This window comes from Gadus morhua, chromosome 4 (genome assembly GCF_902167405.1).
Source record: "Gadus morhua chromosome 4, gadMor3.0, whole genome shotgun sequence".
Lineage (NCBI taxonomy): Eukaryota > Metazoa > Chordata > Actinopteri > Gadiformes > Gadidae > Gadus > Gadus morhua.
Window position 1 is genome coordinate 33,500,655 of NC_044051.1, and position 23,146 is coordinate 33,523,800.

Here is a 23,146-nt window from a genome sequence, read left to right on the forward strand (position 1 = left end):
TGAGTCCAGGGGGTGTGTGTGTTAACTGTCTTGTGTGTGTGTGTGTGTGAGCCCAAGGACTCCATCTCCACCCAGACTCAACAGTGTCTCTCCCATCTGATGCTGGTGACGAGGACACGGCCGTCGCTGTGGAGACGACCACGAAGAGTTCCGAACCAGAGACAAAGTTCACGGGAGGTGGAGGATGGGGGGAGGGGTGGCAGGGCATCTGTCTGCATAACAACCAGGGGAGTGGAGAGATATCAGCCTTCCAAGGCCGAAGTGGCGGAGCCGAATAAAGATAATGATTGCTTTGGGTCAGGCCGACTCTGCAATTAATGCAATTAATGCAGTTCTCTCAGATCTCACACGGTAGAAATTCTAATTCAGGAAACAACCTTAGTTGTTTTGGTTGTTTGATTATTTTATTATCAAACAAAGGTCCTAGTCTGTTTGATTGACAGGTGAGATGATCAGGGGGGCGGAGTTGTTACTTTCATAATCATGGCGGCCTGGGCAGAGGATTGGATAGAGAGGCTCAGTAAAGGTGCAGCCAGTAGCAGAGTAGAGATGATCCCTGGCTTCCACATCATAGAAGGAGACCAGACCCTCATCATAATCAACAAACACCCCCACCTTCTGGAGCTCAGCTCTCAGAGGGAGACGGACAACAGGGTTATCAATGAATATCAACCCATCCTTGTAGTAGAAAAGAGTCCAGGAACCATTCTCAGGGGTCACTATGATCTCTACTTTTCTGTTGATGGACTCTCTGGCCACTCCTTAATACCATTGAGTCTTGTCTTTAACCTGGACCTCAAAGTAAAATCTCCCTGAGGAGAAGCTCTGCCTCGTAAGCACATGTATCTTCTTTGTAAATCTCTTAGGGTTGTCTGGGAGTTTCTTCCTTACACCTCCATTATGTACTTGTTTCCCATCCTCAGACAAGATGAGATGGCGATCAGCTGTATTAGGATCCAGAGTCAAATCTACTTCATACTGCTGGACCCTCTTCAGTTCAGCATCACACAGCATCTCCATCTCCATGTTCAGTGTCTCCTCCAGCTGATCCAGGGATCTCCTCAAGGTCCCTACGTATGATGGAGGACGGACCTCCACCGTCGTCCAGTCCCAGGTGGGTGGAGGATTTTTCAGGGATCTGAAGGTCTGGAGGAAGTGGAGGTGGTCTTTAGTGTGCGAGAGCTGCTTCACCTCTGAGCTTCTATTGGTCAAATCTTCTATTTCCTGCTCCAGCTTTTTGATGAGGTCTTCAGCTTGTTTCGTTGTGGATTTCAGTCTCTCATTAACCATTTGGTTAAGGTCCTCCTGGCACTTTTCAATGGAGCGCATCAGAGCGGTGAGGACCTGCACACCATCGGCAATCTCTCTGTCTGCATTGGCTTGGTTGCGTTTAGCTGTGTCTTTAATCTCCTGAATATTTCTTTGTCTCTCCTGGATCATCTGCTGAACTTCAGCCTCCATCTTTCCCAGCTGGGCCATCTTCACTTCATATTCCTCCTTTAAAGGTACAACAGGATGGGACCAGTGGTCTTTCTCTGTGCAGAACTGACACACACACACCTGTTCAGTCTGGCAGAAGAGCTCCAGAAGTCGGTCGTGTTTCTTACACATCCTGTCTTCCAGACGGTCCATAGGCTCGACCAGCCAATGTTTCTTCAGGACTGCAACTCTCTGATGTGGCTCCAAGTGGGTTTGACTGAAAGACATGAAACACTCTAGGCAGGACTTCAAAGCCTTCAGCTGGGTCCCAGTACAGACGTCACAGGGAACTTCTGCTGGTCCAACACAAGGCTGCTCTTTTACTCGTACAGAAGTTCCAAACCGATCAACCATCTCTGATAAGAGGATATTGACCCGTAAATCAGGTCCTGTGTTGAAAAGGTCATTGCAAACAGGACATTTGTGCTGGACTTGTTCATCCCAAAACGTAGTAATACAGGTTCTGCAGAAGTTGTGTCCACATGGCGTGGTAACTGGACTGCTGAACACATCCAGACAGATGGAACATGAAAAGTTCTCCTCAGACCAGGAAGTGTTTGCAGAGGCCATTCCTAGACGCAGACGACAAGCTTTATGTATTGAGCAATACCATTACTTTTGTTATTCCATAACTGTAAACAGGATTTAACTTCTCTCAAAGTTGTGCTTTTTTACTCACCTTTTTGTGGTTTCTGTTTCTTAGACATTTTTTTCCAAAATGATTCCCTTATTATTACCTTAAGTTGTATTTCCTTAACAAGATGTCCTCTCCTCTCCTTCCCTAACACCTGGCTCCTCCCCTGGCAGCTGGCACCGCCCCCACGGACACAGTTCAATAACGGTTCAAGTTCCACACTCTGGCTTTGGGGGCATTCATGCGCTGTAATTCAAATGCGTTGATGTGTTTTTAAAAAAGAATTGAAAATAGAATGTGTGACAAAACACAGACCAATGGCCGGTGCACAACCAGACACTTTGTGGTGTTTTAATGGTGATTTGCCACTTAAACTGGGATTAAGAGATATTAAAAAACAGTTTACTTGACTTGTCCTGATGCTGGTAATTTTCTCCACAGTCAACAAAAATAAATAAAAATAAAAGCAACACTATCCCTGTGGGTCCAGGTTATATGTGCTATTATGGTTTGTGTTTTAATATTGAGTTAACGCTGGTAGTTATATAAGGCTTATCTCCCAGACTTCAACCTCATGAAACAGCTGCATCACGTGGCTCAGGGTAGGGCAGACGAACCAGACCAACAAATTCACTATTCAGAGACGCACAACTGGTATCTGTAATTTAGTTCTAGTTGTTATCAAGGTGTGCATTGAGCCTCAGAAAATGAGAAAATAGTGGGTGGAGGAGTCTGTGTCCCTCCTGGCTAGGGGGCTACGGATTTCGGAATTTGAGGAAGTACAAACTTTTGGGGGCGGGTCTTTCAGACAGTACCTCTACAATGCTGATGCCTTAATGAAGCTGTTAAGGTCCTTGTTATCTGGCTATCCGGGCAACATTTCTGCCTGATGGGAAATTGAGACCCACTCATCAGGAGACTTCCGTTCTGGGGGGTAGTTAAGAACGTAATACTAAAGCACACACACACACAATAGAGATGGGGATTCGAGTCTGAGACTCGGACTCGAGTCGCACTAAAGTCGCACAAACGGCGACTTCAGGCTTGACTTGTGACTCCACCCAAAAGACTTCAGGCTTGACTCGGACTCGAGCTTCGAGACTCGTCAAGTCATGCAATTATAGCTTTAAATCTAAGTTCATTCGTGTATTTGTATTAGGGATGGGCAACGATCGCCGAATAGTTGAATAGTCTGAGTCACGTAGAATATCGAATAATGTATGTGAATATCGTTATTTATTACACGGCTCTTCTCAATGCTGTGGAACGCTCTGTTCACTTGCATGGGCCTTCAAAACTTCCAGCAGTGAATTTTTTTTGGAAGCATATTGCTAAGCATACAATGACCGCTGTTAAGGAAAGTGGATTTTTTGCCGTCAGTCTAATACTCCGGAAGTAGTCCGGTAACTTATCAACCCCAGCGTCCTTGGTTGCTAAGCAACGTCAACGTCTTTGGCTGACTATTTCTCTGCTGATCAACACTACGAATGCTGGTAACAAATAAATTGTAAAAAGACACAGAGTGTGAAGTTACTTTTCTTGTTTTGGTATTTTGGCCGTATAATAAGCAGAATAATGCATAGAACGTCCGCGATCATTATTGTAAATAAGCCTTATTCTCCCGATAATGACCGGTGTTCTATACATTATCCCTTACCAGACCAGATGGCCAGAGACTTAGACTTGACTTGGACTTCTGGCAAAAGACTTGAGAATTGACTTGAACTTGCCCCTCAAAGACTTGAGACTTGACTTGGAATCGAGCTCAAAGACTTGAGAGTCGTCGTCCAACGAATGTCTTGTGAACATCTCTGACGCACACACACACACACACACACACACACACACACACACACACACACACACACACACACACACACACACACACACACACACACACACACACACACACACACACACACACACCCACAAACACACACACACACACTCCTTCTCTCAGGTCCAGCAGGTTTGTTTTTTGGGTTGTTCCTCCTCTGTTCTTTCTTGGCTCGTGTTTTTCTTAAAGCTCCAACGGTCGACCAGCGACACCAACCTTTAAGAAACAGAACAACAGAACAGAGAACCAGAAGACAGAAAGCTTCTCCTCCTCCCTCCCCTCTCGGTGCGGTGGTGGGACCAACTAAAGCGCCACGTGGAGCCGTGTGGTTTGCTTCGGCAGTGCCGGGGAACCCTGAGGTGAGAGACAGAGAGACGGTCATATCTGACCCATGAGCACCACACGCCAACCCCCCTTTACCGTAGAGTCTACACAACCGCAGATATTCACCGCCTTCTACCGGTGAACGACCACGTGACTGCACGTATCTAAAAGGCACCTATGGAAGCATATATGACGCAAAATTCAAGTGACAATGCAATTTGCAATTCATTAAGTTATTGCATTATGCAATTGACAATTCATTATGCATTTAATGTGTTATTCAAAGTGTATTTTAGTATGCAAAGTAACAATGAAATCCTCAATTCAATTTGAAAAAGTAATAACTATAAAAATATAATTATAATAATAATAATGATAAAATATAGCTGCATGCGGCAATGTGGGTGTCAAGCATAATGGGACTCGATAAGCTAATTCTGCCTGGCGGACGTAATCGGCCGGGTGGCTAAATGGCGACCGTCTCGGTAATCGGTAATAACGACAGATGGTGGAATGACCTAGAGCGATATGCGAGTATGCGTCAATGTAAAAAAAATGGAATGTGTCCCCACCTAGTGTTAAGGGCACATTATTGTCTGGCTAATAAATCACACAAATGCATAGGGGTATTCGGAACAATATCCCTAACAGAGACACAATGTCAACAAGCATCCGTTCTGGAGGTGGTTCATGAAGCATCTAATCCAGTGGGAATTGCAGTTTATTTTGTAAGTGGGCGGAATGGCAAATATAGTCATTGTTGCATTATACATTATGCACTGCTTGTCGCCACACGAATGCACTGACTACCCGTTGATGAGCGCTGTTCAACGCAACTAACATTGATATGACGGAAGTGGTGTTCTGATTGTATGCTGTATGACAGATTGACATGATGATTTAATATGATTGATATGTTATCAGCTTTATATAACACAGTATATGATGACCATGATAAAATGCATATGATTAGATATAATTTACTGACAATGAAAGCTTTTGGCAAATGGTTAATATGACAACGAAAATACATTGAAGTTGCTGGAATAGAGGACTGGACATAGGCGTTGATTACGCCGGGGACGCTGGGGACGCGTCCCCACCAGATTTCGTCAAGATTCATTTTGTACCCACCACAATTATTATGGATTATTCTACTTCATTTAAGAATGCTCGATTCTGATTGGCTGGGAGGGGTGCATTAATCCGGCATATTGCCCGCTGACTTGTCGGTTCTACTTGCTGCTGACTGAGCACAGTAGATCAATACGCCGCTTGTATCGTTTTGTATCACATACATTTCAAACATGAGGTCCGTTGTAAAAATAAACCAAGGAGTGCATGACCATGATAAAATGCATATGATTAGATATAATTTACTGACAATGAAAGCTTTTGGCAAATGGTTATTATGACAACGAAAATACATTGAAGTTGCTGGAATAGAGGACTGGACATAGGCGTTGATTACGCCGGGGACGAGTAATCAACGCAGGTTACCGCCCTCGACTTCGTCTCGGCCGGTAAGCCGTCCACGAGCCGGGCATATCAAACTATTTATTGCCCGGCCTCTCTGTGAATATTCCATACTTATTACACTGGTCTTCTCAATGCAATGGAATGCTCAGTTTACTTGTATGGGCTCTTCACAACTTCCGGCGGTGTATTATATTTGATTATTCTAATTCATTTAAGAATGCTCGATTCTGATTGGCTGGGAGGGGTGCATTAATCCGGCATATTGCCCGCTGATTTGTCGGTTCTACTTGCTGCTGACTGAGCACAGAAGATCAATACGCCTCTTGTATCGTTTTCTATCACATACATTTCAAACATGAGGTCCGTTGTAAAAATAAACCAAGGAGTGCATGTTTGATCGATCGTCATTAAAGCTGACTTGATACGAATGTAACAACTACGTTGTTTAAACTAGTGATCAGTTGCAACCTTGTGTGGTTGCTATAGAAACGCGTTACCTACAGTTGAGCTAACGTTATTCACCGTAGTTCTAAAGGGAACTACTTTTCGAGGGAGATGAACTTAAACAGAGCATACATTTAATAAGCATGCAATACGAATAAGAAAAAAGGCTAATTATTAAAGTATTTGAATTGTCTTATTATGTTGGCCGTCATACTCCATCAAATATTCATACTCATACTTTGCACACTTTACCACAGCATTGGCCTACTGAATGGCACAGATATATTTTTAAGCATTGGACTGAATGCCGCGTAAATATAATATATGTTTTGCACGTTTGCAACGTTTGCAAAGTTCAGGGAAAGTATATGCCTCTACTGGTGTTGCTTAGACCAATATCCTTTTGAGGCAGTGTTGTGTCTGAATATTAGTGTTAAGGGCCAATAAGGCCTACTATCATACATTAGTCACCATGTCTGTGAAAAAATGTGTATGCAGTTACATATTAATATATCCCCCCCCCCCCCCCCCCCCGACAAAATCTCACTCTGAACTCAGTTCAAAAATGGAGAGCCCTGCATTGCGCATCTGTTGACCTTTATCCATTTACAGTAAACAGATAATTTTTTCTTGCTGGAAGATATTTTATATTGTTTTCATATTATTATTTACTGACAGTGATTACAGAATGCGAGTGTGTGTTATATTGAAAGCGAGGCTGGGTGTGCCTATGAATATAGGCTACAGTGAGTTTTTTAAGGTGCTGTACAAGCAAATCATATTGACTACTATGCACAGTGACAAAGAGTGTACAGTAACCTACTTCATTCAATATTGAATAGGCTACTGTAGCCTACACTATGTACAGATGGTTTTGCTCTTTGCTCATGGCAGTTGTGGCAGTCATTTTAACATGTCAGCAGGCAAGCTTCACTCATTCAAGGATGTATAATGCTTTGTCCTGCCTACTTGGAACGTGTTTTGAAATTGATCTATAGTAGCCTATAGAAATTTGCCAGCTGGAATACAAAGCAAACTCCTTCAAATGCACATTCATGGAAGTCTTGTATTGTCATCCCCAAATAATGCTGCAATGTAATAATATACATCTTTAAATGCACAATAATGAATCATTACCTTTATTATGACTTATCCAAGATTTTTATTGGCTCCCAGAATGCAGGTCTGTTAGTGACTCCCATTATCTCTAAAAACAGACTGGGAAGTCGAGCCTTCAGTTACTGGGCTCCTTTACTGTGGAACCAGCTCTCCCCATGGGTCAGAGAGGCAGACCCCCCCCCCCCCTCACCTTTCGCACCTTGTAGTTTGGCCTTGGCGTCTCGCAGTCTCTCTGTGTTTCCACATATTCTCCACAGCTCCATCCCCAGTCTGAACCAACTGCAATTTTTCCCCTTGGTTTTCCTGGGAGTTTTTACTCAGTCGATGTGAGGGTTTAAGGGAAGAGGATGTTGTTATGATGCTCATGCTATGTAAAGCCCTTTGAGACAAACTGTTTGTAAAAACGGGCTATAAAAATAAAATTGCCTTGCCTTGCCTAACCCGCTTGGACTGTAATTCCTATTCATGCTACTAGTTTGATCATTGACTGACTACATGAATAGAGATTCTTATAGAGGTCTTATAGTCAAACGGTATAGGGTATATCACATTTTTTATGTGTTTAGGCCAGTTATGAGATCTAGTTAACATCATTAAAAGTCATTTCCAAACACATTAAAGAAAAGAAAAAAACAAAAGCAAAGAGATTTGGCAGCAGTAGCACACTTTTACTTAAACAGAGTGGGATAGGAATCAGGTTAACAAAACATAACATCTAAGCTGTCTAACACATTACCAACGCAACATTGAAACATCATAAAACATCACAAAAAAAACAGCTGCAATACAAAGAGTTTGCTTTGTATTCCAGCTGGCCTGTTATGAGCAAATTTCTATACGCTACTATAGATCCATTCCAAAACATGTTCCAAGTAGGCAGGACAACGCATAATGCATCCTGGAATGAGTGAAGCTTGCCTGCTGACACGTTAAAGTGTAGGCTACAGTAGCCTATTCGATATTGAATGAAGTAGGTTACTTTACACTCCCTGTCACTGTACAGAGTAGCAGGGACGTGCACAGGAATTTTGAGGGGCAGTTGCTCTGACCTGAAAAAAGGGCAACCCCCCCCCCCCCCCCCATGCAGCTCTTTAACCCTGTACTTTCTAGCATGGTCCTCTCATATATGGTGATCAGCACTTAGGCCTACCTGCCCTATGTGCCTCCTCCTGGTCCACATTTTCAGAGTATCTGGAGGCTTGTGGCTGCTCCTCATCTTAAATGTAATGTAATTATGAAAAATTGCCATTAGTAGGCTAAAATATGAGTCTGATTAATTTATCAATTAGTCTACACGGTATAATTTTTTATCACTATGCAAAGTCTCTGTCCAACCTGCTGTATGGCTTTTTCGTAGCCCACCCTGTAGTGATGTGCTCCTCTTTGCTGCCTCCTTTAGTTGTCTCTCTCTCTCTCCTGAATCCTCCTCTTTTCACTGGGCATTTCGGCTTCACTTAACAATAACAAACAATACCCAAAAAAGTGATAAGATTTAGGCATGAACCATTTTGAATGAAAGAATTCATGTGATGCATTACTTCCATCATTTATTCTTCTTGTTAAAACGAAATGTTAGAAACTAACTATCAGCAGACATGTAGCTTAGTTTGCCTATCAAAAAAAAATGTGTAGACTATAGTGATAACGGGCTGCTTGTCTGCAAGCTAGCTAGCTGTCTGATTATTTAGGCTAAACGTTACGTGGCAAACTGAGCCTGGATTTATGAAGATTGTAATTAATTTCATAAAACGTGATGACGATTGTTTGTTTGTTATACATCTCAAATTCACCTTTTCCGACAACATCAAGGCAGTCGTCTCAAAGGTGCCGGTGTTCCGGTCGCGTGCAGCGCTGCAGCTACGTAAAGCGTCACACGCCGCGCGGCAACTCGCCGCCTCCATTCATTTCAATGAGGGAAGGGCGGCAGAGGGGAGGCGGCAAAAGCGGCTGTTGCCGCGCGGCAGAGTTTGCCCTCCCCCTACTGACTTTCACTCTAATGTCTAAGTGCCCGAACGGAATTGAATGAGGCTACGCATACTTTATGAAATGTTTCGAGTGGCGATTTTTTTTATCTAGGCCCACATGAAATTCTGCATCCATTAAATGATTAAAAAAAAAATATATATTTTTTTTTCCTCGGAAGGGCAACGTGAGTCGAGGAGGGCATATGGGCAGTTGCCCAAGCAACCTGAGCAACCCCCCTGTGCACGTCCCTGCAGAGTAGACAATATGATTTGCTTGTACAGCACCTTAAAAAACTCACTGTAGCCTATATTCATAGGCACACTCAGCCTCGCTTTCAATATAACACGCACTCGCATTCTGTAAACACCATCAGTAAATAATATGAAAACAATATAAAATATCTTTCAACAAGAAAAAATAATTTGTTTACTTTAAATGGATAAAGGTCAACAAATGCGCAATTTTCAGCTGTCAGAAATGTGTTGTGATCACTTGTATTCCTCATAGCTCTCAGGCTGTGAGGAATTCAGCAGCCAGCGATTTCAGGTCTGCTCTGCATGTATTAACTGTGGCTAAACATCAACTGCACTGAAGTCATCATAACTTCATAAGTTCTCATTTTCAAATGATTATGAAAACTATTATTGTTATTTGAAGCCGTGTCAGTCTTGACTGTGGGTGGTGTGGTCCTCTGTGTCTGCTAGTGTCTATAATACAGTAATATTTTTGTCGACATTATCAAACGGAAGAACTTTTATTATGAAGAGCACAGGGCAATGAAGCACGCTAGCCAACAAGAGGACCCGCCCACCGGCGGAAACCAGATATTGAGTGGTAAACTCGTTTTGGTAAGAAGAACCCAAAAAACGAATAAACAAACTGAAATTTTGATTTGTTTTTTTGGACAAAACGAAAAAACAAAAAAAACGGCTGGTTTTTGGTTTCTGCTTGCGTCAATTATTCCCAGAAAACAGAGTAATAAAACGTACCTTGCTCTGATTGGTTGTTCAGACGAGCCCACTGAATCACCGAAAAACAAGGAAATAGCATAGGCTAGAAATGAATTCCTATTAAGTAGTTATAGTGCAGTTAGCAGAATACACGCATGATGACTATTTTGTGCAGACCACGATAATGACGTTGTAGCCTGCACGTTCAAGAGAGAAAGAAAGCAAACAATAAAAATACGTAAAATTTAAAAGAAAATAAATGTTATGAACTACACAAGTGTTGACTGATTTGTGCCAAGGTGTTTACCTAAAATGTGTTTTCAAAGTGATCCCTAAATGCCGGCCAAATTCATTGTCATGGTGATCGCCATCATCATCATCATCGTCTGGCTGTGGAATGTTCCTCCGCTTGCAGAGGTTGTGTAGAATGGCACATACATTAATGACTGTGCTTGCCCTCTCTCTGGGGTGAGGCGTATTTCGCCGTGGAGGACATGAACCGACGTTTCATCTGCCCAATTCCTCTCTCCACAACATTTCATGTATTTTTGTGTGCTCTAGCATATATGGAAGAAATCAGTAAACAATAATAAATATGGATTCAACAAATAAAAGGCGTCAAAGAGCCAATACGATGTGTTTTACACGTAGGACGAAGCGTAATATGCGTAATCACTTACATGTTATACTTTAACTGTGCTCCCGGTTGTGGATTGAGGTAGGGTGTCTAGAGCCACGTCTTGCATGGATAGTCACTGTCTCCCAGCAAGTGACACCCAACTGGTAGATCTCAAAAAGCTGCCTCAGAACGCTCTCCATTAAAATGCGCGAATCAAGGGTAGCTGAAGATCCAGGCCACTTTGCAGCAACATCCAATAGGCTATGTTAAAATTTGCATCAAAAACAACCTGCGTGTTGATGGAATGCACTTTCTTCCTATTGACGAACACGTCCTCGTCTTTTGATGGCGCAATTATTTTTATGTGCGTCCCGTCAATAGCACCGACCACACCGGGCATACCTGCAATTGCCATGAAGTTGGCATTGATCCTGTTTAATTGTTGAATTTCCAAAGGAAAGTTTATGGCACGGCTGACTGATGGTTGCGATATTTTTAAATCGTCGGCATTGCAAAGTTGCATTGCACCTGTTGCTAAATAACGTAGTAGGCTATGGCTAAACATTTTATTTCGGGACTAATCGGATGTTAGTCTGGGACGTTATTGCATTGCGATCAACTCCACAACAAGTTTAATACCCTAAAATTTGAGAGGGGTCTGGCTGCAGACATCCACCCACACGCTCCAAACATCCACCCACAGGCACTTCCGCTGCAGACAGAAACATCCACCCACACGCCGGAAATTGCGTGCTGGTGGATGTCTGGAGCGCGATTTGCACATTATTCAACAGCGCCCCCTCGGGTCACACTTTTCGGTGGGTCGCAGAATTCGGTTTAACAACGGGACTCACTGCTCGAAGATGTGACGTTCGGCTCAGCTGCACTTGGAGGTTATGGTAGGTGACTATTCAAAACACAGCGATACAATTATAAATGCACGAGACTTGCATTTCTTTTCCGATCTATTAGTTTCATTAAGTTTAGATTTTTTCATCAAACAAATAACAGAACGTTACACCAATATGAAGCATTTGTTGTTTTAATCCACACTGACGGTGGCAAACGCTAGCTAGGTGTCATTTTTGTAAAATAGGCAAATGTTTTTTGCAAACGTTGTGTAGCCTATAGTCGGTCTTATTAAACGATTTTAGAGATTTGTCGATGTGTTGGGAGCATAAACGATTTTAAGATTTGGACTTTTGACAGTCATCTGTAGTCCAAAACTACGACGGAGTAGGCCTATTAGGGCCCCACGAAGAAAAAAAAATATTTTGCCGTGACGACATTAAACTCGAAAGGTCCAGAATAAAGTTGAATTTTCATGCCGACTTTAATCTCTTTAGCAGCGGATGACACGAAGTAGTCATCCGCTGTAGTAGTGCGGCATTGCCATCAGTGGTTGCATTGACGGTTTTAGTCGCTATATTGTTTGGATGGAGGCCTACACCACAAACAATGACCCCAGGGTTATTCCCGACTACTTCGTGTCATCCGCTGAACGCTTGGGAGGATGCCCGGAGCGTCTGCGTGCTGACAGAGGAACGGAAAATGGACGCGTCGAGATTAAAGTCGATATGATGTTTCAACTTGATTCTCGACGTTTTGAGTTTAATGTCGACATGTGGACATTAAAGTCGACGTGTCGATTTTAATCTCGTCACGGCAAAAATATTTTTTTTCTTCACGTGTGGCCCTAATACTCCGTCTTAACAGAGTTAAGTTGTAATAAAATAATTACCACGAATTGAATTGACGCAGCTCGTTTCGCTTTAACTAGAGTTGCACCTATCAGCTGTTCATCTCCGCAGCGGTGGCTGAGAAGTGTGATATCATTCTATAGACAAAATCGATCGTTACATATTCGATCTGCCTGTTTAGTTCATACAATCTGTTTATAACTAAGAGATCATAGCACTTAGTTCAGTTAAAAGGGGTAAAAGAGATCAAAAATGTAATAAAACGGATAAAAGTTAATGAATTACTGTTATGTAATAGCCTACTATCCTGTCTCAGATTCTAAATGTTCAATGTCCCCCAGTCAATAGGGTGCTGGGGCTCAGACAGTTCATAAAACATATAATGAGAGAGAGAAACAGATGTAAAGTTCAGTATGAGGTAGAAATATATCTCATCATTAATTATATGCCAATAATAGTTAAAGTTGATGCTCTGATGGGACTAATTTGTCTAGACTACAACCACTACTGAATTACCGCCCTTTAAATAGTTTGCTGTGCTGTGAGAATTTATCGTCTTTGATCTTAATTGTTTCTACAATTAAAACATAAATTGTAACATTTTTTTTCTGTCTTTTGTAGATGCATCACTCGATTTTTACGGATGATTCAAAGCCAGAAGTCAAACGCTGCACAACTTGCTGCACACTTTTCCACTGCCCCCTATGCCCAACTTTCAAACCAACCATCAACACGAAGCTTCAGTGCCACCTGGAATCCCACATAAAACATTCCATTACATTTAAAGGTGATATATGTATGTGTGTAGAAAGAATATAAGAATATATGTGTATATGTCTGTAGACAATATTTATGAATGTGTGTCTGCTTACTTTTATAAGTCACTGACTCATTTTCCTCTATCTTTTGCCTGAATTGATCTTAGACAAAAAGATATGCAGGTGCAACCTCAGCTGCAGGGATGGGGGACATTATCATTGCCCCCTTTGTGGCAAAACGATCATCAGGAAGTCGGTTATGGATCTACACCTGAAGTCCTGCACAAACACGCAAGACAGTCCCTCCACCTCCGCTGCCGTCCATACATCCAATCAAAACCCCATCACAGTCAAGACAGCCACCACCTCTCCAGCTCCGACTGCTCCTTCTCCCCAAGCTTCAACTGTTGTGTCTTCCTCTGCCGTCTCTGCTGCCCAGAGTAAAAGTACAACTGGTTTGAAAAAAGGAAAATGCCCGCACTGTAAATTAACTTTCTATAAGAAAAACATAGAAACACACACACACACGTGTGTGTGTGTGTGTGTGTGTGTGTGTGTGTGTGTGTGTGTGTGTGTGTGTGTGTGTGTGTGTGTGTGTGTGTGTGTGTGTTGAGGTTCTGAGTTCAGTTATCTGTTGAGTGTTATAACGTTTACAATGTATTGATTTTTTGTATGACTTTACTTATTCACTTTGGTTACACACAGAGCTAAGTTAAAACACAGACTTGAGTTTGTCGGATTTAAATATGGGCAAATAAGGTGGTCCAGCAGCACAAGGTAAGACATTATAGACAATTAGAGCCAGATATTAAATGAATGATGGTTCAGAGTAAGAATTTAGGAATGCAAAAGTGCTAATAACATGATAAATTATGTTGGAATGCAGTCGAACCTTATGATATTAAGACAACAGAATGTAACATAGCTAGACCTAATACAAATATGTCAGAAAAGGTGAAGCTAAAGGGGAATTGTTCTAACTATTCCTGTCCACTCATACATAGTATTTAAAATAATTATTAGCCTCAATCTCTGATGCCCTTCAGCTTTACAATACGAGTATCAGTTTGTGTCCGATCAAATATTAAATTGAGATGATTGCAGTATAACACAGGGAATCTGAATAAGATGTGTGTATTTACAGAAAGAGAAGAGCCATAAGCTCCAGCTTAAAGTAAACAGCGAGTGTCAGGTCTTCTGTCCAAAACCGGAAGCGTTTATCCGATTTTATAACTTAATTTATTTCGTTCATTTATGTAAACACATTACTTAACGCCCTTTCATTTATGTAAACACATCGTAACGCCCGATTTTTATTTTATTTTCCGATTTTTATTTTTTATTATCCGATTTCCGGCGTGTGGGTGGATGTTTCTGTCTGCAGCGGAAGTGCCTGTGGGTGGATGTCCGGAGCGTGTGGGTGGATGTCTGCAGCTAGACTCTCTTGTAAAATTTCGTCTCGCAGGCATTTACGATTCTTTGTGAATAGGTCTTACTGAGTTAGGAGTCCTCTTGAGGACTTTTAAGCTCTCCTAGACTTAGGTGCTACTTTTAGGCCCAAAATACTTTGTGAATTGCTCTTAGTGAAAAAAGTTAGGAGTCCTAAATTTAAGAGTGACACACCCATTATTTTTAGGAGTTACTCCTAAATTCGCCAGTCAGGACCTACTTTTAGCCCTAAAATCCTTTGTGAATACGGCCCCAGATCACCAGCCGCCACGGCAAACAAGGAGTGAAGGGTGACCAATGCTAGGAATCTTCCGACTCTGTCCCATTAGAATAATGCTGCACTCTAGGAGGACCTGCATGAACTGACTCAAGCATCACTGAGATCTAGACATTTAACCAGGGACCTTTTTAAGTGGATCCTCTTCAACCACGATTGCCTATTGTGGTACAAGATATGAATTAGAAAATAATGGCAGTAGAAAGACAGCAATTAGAAAGTCAAAACAAGAGGTAGTTGGCATTAAGGACATGACAAAAGGTTAGTGAAATGAACACAATCATGTATAATGTGGGGTTTAATTGCAGTCTATTTCACAGGTGAACTTTGCAGGCTTTCTCTAATAACCAAGGTAGAGGTAATGACATAGTTGTGGAAATATCAAAACGTAACTTCAATATACAATTGTATACAAATGACATGAACCCTGTTTATATAATTAATCAATTTAAAGTAATTTATATACATTCTCCTTGGACCTAGAGATACCTCCCGTCCCCTCGAATTAAAAGGCATTAAGATAGTTTGCATTTGCAACTTACTGAACAAATGCTTGGTCAATTTGCTGCCTGTTTCTTCCCATGATTAAGCTTTAAAAATAAATCAAATGTTTTGCAGTCAGAAGTGTCCGAGAACTAAGTCATTCTTCATCACAGACATAATTTCTCAAAAATAAAAACATGGCGAATCAAAGTTGGAAAGCGTTTAATCATGATGAAAAAAAAAAGCACCTGGATACAGGCGTCAAATAATCCCTTTGAAGTGGTAGTTCGGAATTTTGGACAAAGGGCCTGATTCCCATAATGTTAGAAATAAAACTAACCTTGCGTTAGAAATTAAACTTCTCGCCGGTGTGAGTCTTCATGTGGAAGTTCAGGGTGTCATGCCGAGCGAAGCGCTTTGTGCATTGGTCGCAACTGTAGGGCTTCTCGCCGGTGTGAGTCCTAATGTGGATCTTCAGCATGCCTTTCGAACTGAAGCGCTTCGTGCATTGGTCACACCCGTAGGGCTTCTCGTCGGTGTGAGTCCTCATGTGGACGTTCAGGGACGAGCTCTGGCTGAAGCGCTTCGTGCATTGGTCACACCTGTAGGGCTTCTCGCCGGTGTGAGTCCTAATGTGGATCTTCAGCATGCCTTTCGAACTGAAGCGCTTCGTGCATTGGTCACACCTGTAGGGCTTCTCGCCGGTGTGAGTCCTAATGTGGATCTTCAGAATGCCTTTCGAACTGAAGCGCTTCGTGCATTGGTCACACCCGTAGGGCTTCTCGCCGGTGTGACTCCTCATGTGGGTCTTCAGGTTTCCACTTTCACTGAAGCGCTTCGTGCATTGGTCACATCCGTAGGGCTTCTCACCGGTGTGAGTCCTCATGTGGCTCTTCAGTTCGTTACTTTGACTGAAGCTCTTCGTGCATTGGTCACAGCTGTAGGGCTTCTCCCCGGAGTGAGTCATTTTATGGATCCTCAGGGAATCTTTCCATCTGTAGCGCTTGATGCATTGGTCGCACCCGTAGGGCTTCTCGTCGGTGTGAGTCCTCATGTGGCTCTTCAGTACGTTTAGCTCACTGAAGCTCTTAGTGCATTGGTCACAGCTGTAGGGTTTCTCCCCAGTGTGAGTCTTCATGTGGCTCTTCAGTACTTTTTGCAGACTGAAGCTCTTCGTGCATTGGTCACAGCTGTAGGGCTTCTCCCCGGAATGAGTCATTTTATGGATCCTCAGGGAATCTTTCCATCTGTAGCGCTTGATGCATTGGTCGCACCCGTAGGGCTTCTCGTCGGTGTGAGTCCTCATGTGGCTCTTCAGTACGTTTAGATCACTGAAGCTCTTAGTGCATTGGTCACAGCTGTAGGGCTTCTCCCCGGAGTGCGTTCTCATGTGGATCTTCAGGGACGAGCTATGGCTGAAGCGCTTCGTGCATTGGTCACAGCTGTAGGGTTTCTCCCCGGTGTGAGTCTTCATGTGGCTCTTCAGGTAGTCACTTTGACTGAAGAGCTTCGTGCATTGGTCGCACCCGTAGGGCTTCTCGTCGGTATGAGTCCTCATGTGGTTCTTCAGTACGTTTAGCTGACTGAAGCTCTTCGTGCATTGGTCACAGCTGTAGGGCTTCTCACCGGTGTGAGTCCTCATGTGGCTCTTCAGCTTGCCTTTCTGACTGAAGAGCTTCGTGCATTGGTCGCACCCGTAGGGCTTCTCGTCGGTATGAGTCCTCATGTGGTTCTTCAGTACGTTTAGCTGACTGAAGCTCTTCGTGCATTGGTCACAGCTGTAGGGCTTCTCACCGGTGTGGGTCCTCATGTGGTTCTTCAGTTCGTATTGCTGACTAAAGCTCTTTGTGCATTGGTCACAGCTGTAGGGCTTCTCCCCGGAGTGAGTCATTTTATGGATCCTCAGGGAATCTTTCCATCTGTAGCGCTTGATGCATTGGTCGCACCCGTAGGGCTTCTCGTCGGTATGAGTCCTCATGTGGTTCTTCAGTACGTTTAGCTGACTGAAGCTCTTCGTGCATTGGTCACAGCTGTAGGGCTTCTCACCGGTGTGGGTCCTCATGTGGTTCTTCAGTTCGTGTTGCTGACTAAAGCTCTTTGTGCATTGGTCACAGCTGTAGGGCTTCTCCCCGGAGTGAGTCATTTTATGGATCCTCAGGGAATCTTTCCATCTGTAGCGCTTGATGCATTGGTCGCACCCGTAGGGCTTCTCGTCGGTGTGAGTCCTCATGTGGCTCTTCAGTACGTTTAGCTCACTGAAGCTCTTCGTGCATTGGTCACAGCTGTTGGGTTTCTCCCCGGTTTGAGTCCTCATGTGGCTCTTCAGCTTTTCTTTCTGACTGAAGCTCTTCGTGCATTGTTCACAGCTGTAGGGCTTCTCCCGAGAGCAAGTCCTCATGTGGATCTTCAGGAAGTCTTCCCGTATGTAGCGCTTCTTGCATTGGCCGCACCCGTACGGCTTCTTGTTTGGTCGGGTCCTCATGTGTACCATCATCTTGGCATTGTTGGGAGAAACCATCCACAAACCATCCACCGCCAGTGGGCCCTCCCCTTTTCCGTAGACGCTCAGGATCCGCAGCTCCCCGTTGTGACTGGCCATGTGGGCGGAGCCAGGGGCGTCCACACGCAGACTCTCTGAGGTGTCGCCGCGCTGCGTGCTGCAGTCTCTGAATTCATTGCCGTCGTCTTCAGAGAGGAAAACAAAGACAGAAAGTAATGGTATTAATTAATTATTTGCACAAAGGGACACAGCATGTACTTGCACACACTGATGCATTAGAAGAAGTATATTTTGACACTTTCTTTCTAACGTCTTTTTGTTTATTATGCATTTCCCTTGTTCCCCTTGGGGGGGTAAAGGGTCAAAGGCTTCAGCTGAATAGGCACCGCTACGTCTCCACCTTTTAAGGAGGTGGGGAGGTCATCAAGACACAACCCAGGTCATCGGTGGTTTCCGATCACCTGCTTTACCAATACTGTAGTTATACTGGGAATCAGAGCGGATTCAGCATTCCTGACATCTGCCATGAAGAAGATGTAAATCATTCTACTATAAACTGTATAGTAGTCCTTGTGTTTTTGCAGGGTGCCGGTCATGATGCTTTTCAAAAGAGGACCAGAACAGTTAGAATGGAGTACATTCTCAGTTGGTAGGTCAGTTTGCTTGCATGGATGCAATGTGTATTACTAACCTACAGCGGGCATGCCTCCACCAATATCGTCTTCAACCTTGATTGAAATGGTGTCTGGGGTCTCCTGCTTTCCACATAAAGAAGGAAACACATTTTCATTTCCTTTCATTTGCTCAGAATAGTTGTTAATCCCCATTTACGATAGACTGGGTTCCCCCAACTTGTTCTGACGGCGATTTGAATTCGCCCTGTAGAAGGGTCTGGAGAAGAGCAATTCATATCTTTCTGCTTCCGATACGTTTTTGGAGAAGCTGTCACACCCAAATTGTACTGGGGGCGAAACTTGTACCGCCTACGTAATCTGCGTTCGAAATTTCCAAACCTGCCTGGCAACTGACGATCGCGTCGAACGTTGCCTGGCAACGGACGATCGCGTCTAACGATGACGTAGGAAGGTTCATGAATATTCAAACATTTGCGCTCATTCATTGAGCGTCACAAGACGAAATAACATCAAGCAGATAACACTTATTTTACAAATGACATTTATTAGCGTTGCTAACTTTATATTTGCATTGGACGTAATTGTTAAATGGCATTTAGCTAGTAAACTGAGTGTATTAACACAAGCTAGCTAGACTATGATACAATTTAAAACGCTCAATTTACTAGCTATATTCAATACATAAAGTAAAAAAAAGTGTTGTCTGTATTATTTACTCTATTATTTACTGTTATTTCTTCTTTGGCAACATCAGCGAACGTTTTTTGAAACCTGCCTAGCAACGGACAATCGTGTCGAACGATGACGTAATGTTTCGAACGCGAATTACGTAGGTGGTACAATTTTGGTGCAACAGCGCCAATCACAAAGTTGGCTTCTCCCCCTGGCACCCTATTGGCTAGTTAAACACAATGACGAAAGGGAAGCGACGGCAAGCAGACATTTGCGTACAGAGTCAGTTGAACAAGTTGATCAAGCCTCTTGTGCTGAAGACAATGACAGCAGCTTCCCCAGACCAACGAGTCTGGCAATAGCCAGGCTACACTTACGACTCATTAAATCCTAAAGGAGTGTGCTTTCTATGGATTTGTGCTGGAGTTGTAGCAGAGGACGCCTCTCATTTGGATGCTGAATAAGAAGATGATTTCCAACCTGCACACTCAGCTCCTCGTGGCAGACCAGCCGCTCGCCGCGCTCCAGGCTCTTGGCCGCGCTGTGGTCCGCAGACAGCGAGTTCAGGGCCTCCACTTCTGACGCGGTGAAGAGGGTGTCATGGCCGTCCACCGCCAGTGGGCCCTCCCCTTTACCGTAGACGCTCAGGATCCGCAGCTCCCCGTTGTGACTGGACATGTGGGAGGAGCCAGGGCCGTCCACACCCAGACTCTCTGAGGTGGCGCCGCGCTGCGTGCTACGGTCTCCAAAGGCATCACAGTCTTCTGCAGAGGGAGGAAAAAAAGACCAAGTAATCGTATTGATACACTGTTTGCATAAAAGGAGGAAGTGTGTATTTGTACACATGAAATAAACTTTTTAAATGCATGTTTATTAGGGCTGTAACGATATGCATATCGAAACCGGAATCATGACACTCAAAACCACAAACCCGTCTCGCGGTGTGAGAAGGCACGATACGCCCTTTCTAACTCTCCGGTCAAATTGTCAGATGGAAATTTGCTAATAATCTGTCTAAGTAATAGTCTGCTGACACCGCCCCCTCTTATCAATGCCGTAAGTCTGCGACGAGAAACCCTCTCTGTGATGACAGCTCTCCGTGGCGACGGAGGATTGCATTTCTCCACAGCCTGCGAAGTCCTCCTATACGATATGAACGACATTTATCCAGAGTGGGACAAATGCGAAAAAATAGCCCGTGTGATCCTGTCTCTATTGTTTTGTGTGCTTTGAACGGCAGTTGTCTGCTTATAGGTCGGAATGAAGCGGCCACCGATTATTGACAGGATGGGTACTTTATTCTACCGGACTCGTTTGTTTCTTCACTAGACACACACACTACCGTTCGCTCTCCTCACTCGTCCACTCACTCGCTGACGTCACTCACTCACACACATACATACGCTACTCGTAACAGTGCCTCGTTATCGCGAATCAGACGTTCATGTTTTTTCCCCATCTATTTGAAAGTTAGGCTATTAAACATGTTGCATTCTATACGGCCTGATTATGTCATTATTTAAGCTACATAGCCTAATAAGAATCCATAATAGGATATTTGACTAAACCACAAAACTAGTTGAGGGTTTTTGCCTACCTGCAAGCATCCTCCAACAGCAATCTTTGGTTATTTATTTATTAATGTAGCGATGCATTAATAGTATTCTTTCTGTTCAAATCTGATCAGTGTTCCAAAATATTTTTTATTAAATGTTACATTAAGTTTATTGTTATACAAGTGTTGTTTAAGATTTAAAAAAAATCGAGGGATGTATCGAACAGTGGGTCAAAAATCTTGATACAAAGCGAATCGTGAGTTGGTTTATTGTTACAGCCCTAATGTTTATGTAACATTGAGACCGAGGGTTTAAAATGTGTACTGCAGACAAAGATTCAGAGTTTTGGAGAGAGATGTCTCCTCCAGCACCATCCCCCCTATACTCAAAGCTCAAGCGGGGGCCAGGTGGAGGACACTGAACGAAAATCCAGCGCAAAATGATCTGAGCACAACATGACATGAGAGACAAGTCATGCGAGTACGGATAGTGTACTACGTTTAAGGGAACTCATTGAAGTATGGATATTGGAGCACAGCACAAATGACAACGTGTCCTACCCTGTAGGCTGATCAGCTAACATTCATAAATTGTGAATTCATTGATCTTTGAGAATAATAAACCAGCTCATGTGATATCGGTCTTGAAACCCTTCTGGGCTCTTGACTGATTCCATCTTTGAAATACAACTCCCAAGTTTGACTCGTGTTTAACAGGGCGCTGGTCATGATGCTTTTCCAAAGAGGACCAGGCTTTTCAGCGCAGTTAGAATCGAGTACATTCTCAGTTTATCCAGGTTGTTTGCTTGCATGGATGCAATGTGTGTTACTTACCTACAGCGGGCATTCCTCCACCTATATCCTCTTCAACCTTGATTGAAATGGTGTCTGGGGTCTGCTGCTTTCCACAGAGAAGGAAACACACAAGACAATATTTCATTTGCACAGAATAGTTTTTAATCCCCACTTATGACTCATTAAATCATAAAGGAGTGTGCTTTCTAAGGGTGTGTGCTGGAGTTGTAACAGAGGAAGCCTCTCATTTGGATGCTGAATAAGAAGATGATTTCCAACCTGCACACTCAGCTCCTCGTGGCAGACCAGCCGCTCGCCGCGCTCCAGGCACTTGGCCGCGCTGTGGTCCGCAGACAGCGAGTTCAGGGCCTCCACTTCTGACGAGGTGAAGAGGGTGTCATGGCCGTCCACCACCAGTGGGCCCTCCCCTTTACCGTAGACGCTCAGGATCATCAGCTCCCCGCTGTGACTGGACATGTGGGAGGAGCCAGGGCTGCCCACACCCAGAATCTCCGAGGTGGCGCTGCGCTGCGTGCTACGGTCTCTAAAGGCTTCGCAGACACAGAGGGTTTAAAATGTGTAATGCAGACAAAGATTCAGAGTTTTGGAGAGGGATGTCTCCTCCAGCACCCTCCCCCCTAGACTCAAAGCTCAAGCGGAGGCCAGGTGGAGGACACTGAACGTACACCAGCGCAAAATGATCCGAGCACAACATGAGAGACAAGCCAATCATTCTATTTTGACAATAACAAGCGACAACGGTAAGCTGATCAGCTAACAATTATACATTGTGAATTCATTGATGTTTGAGAATAATAAACAGCTCATGTGGCATCTGTCCTGAAACCCTTCTGGGCTCTTGACTGATTCCATCTTTGAAATGCAACTCCTAAGTTTGACTCGTGTTTAACAGGGCGCTGGTCATGATGCTTTTCCAAAGAGCTTTTTAGCGCAGTTAGAGTCTAGCATCAGCCTAGAATCTATGCTGCCTAGAATCTACTACATCAAGTAAATGTACTCAGGGTGGAAAGTACATACCTTCACTTGTAAAGTGGGACCGCAGAGTCTTTAAGGATAGCCGTTTGGCTACAGTATGTGTTTCCAGGTGGTCTGTATGGCAGGCAACATCCCTTGAGAGAAGCTGCTGAATGTAAACACTTGATGAGCTGGCCTGTGTAGAGACAACAAGGTAAAATTAGTACTCAATTTACTTTGTATGCATTCCAGGTGCAAGTTGTAAGAAGACATAAGATAAGCATGTTTAGTGAATTATATTAGCCTAATACTTAAAATTAGATCTATGAAATGATCAAATGAATTTATATAATTTATTTGTTTGCATATTTCGTTTATCTGAAAAGTTCATCGCATCATCTCAATAGAATTACATCAAGCTCTGCAGAAATCTGCTAATAACCCATTGATTTGAATCAGGTGTGATGGGGAAAATATGAGTGGGCCCTGGAATGGCA

The 23,146-nt window shown here is 43.5% G+C and overlaps 1 protein-coding gene, 1 long non-coding RNA gene and 1 pseudogene across 2 annotated transcripts; 1 reads left to right on the plus strand and 2 right to left on the minus strand.

Moving 5' to 3' along the window:
• Positions 1-306: 306 nt before the first annotated feature.
• LOC115542313 (E3 ubiquitin-protein ligase TRIM39-like) lies at positions 307-2,525 on the minus strand (annotated as a pseudogene).
• A 9,163-nt stretch (positions 2,526-11,688) lies between these two features.
• On the plus strand, positions 11,689-13,757 carry LOC115542418 (uncharacterized). The gene is made up of 3 exons (XR_003976530.1): positions 11,689-11,749; positions 13,172-13,337; positions 13,476-13,757. It is a non-coding gene; the product is annotated as an uncharacterized LOC115542418 (long non-coding RNA).
• A 1,876-nt stretch (positions 13,758-15,633) lies between these two features.
• On the minus strand, positions 15,634-18,202 carry LOC115542277 (oocyte zinc finger protein XlCOF6-like). Its single transcript, XM_030354514.1, has one exon. It carries the CDS (start codon positions 18,114-18,116, stop codon positions 15,864-15,866), a length of 2,253 nt encoding a protein of 750 aa, XP_030210374.1. The 5' UTR covers positions 18,117-18,202; the 3' UTR covers positions 15,634-15,863.
• Positions 18,203-23,146: the final 4,944 nt, after the last annotated feature.

Bases quoted from the DNA above. Each gene is read 5' to 3' on its own strand.
- LOC115542277 (XM_030354514.1), bottom strand. From the start codon at position 18,116: ATGGCCAGTCACAACGGGGAGCTGCGGATCCTGAGCGTCTACGGAAAA.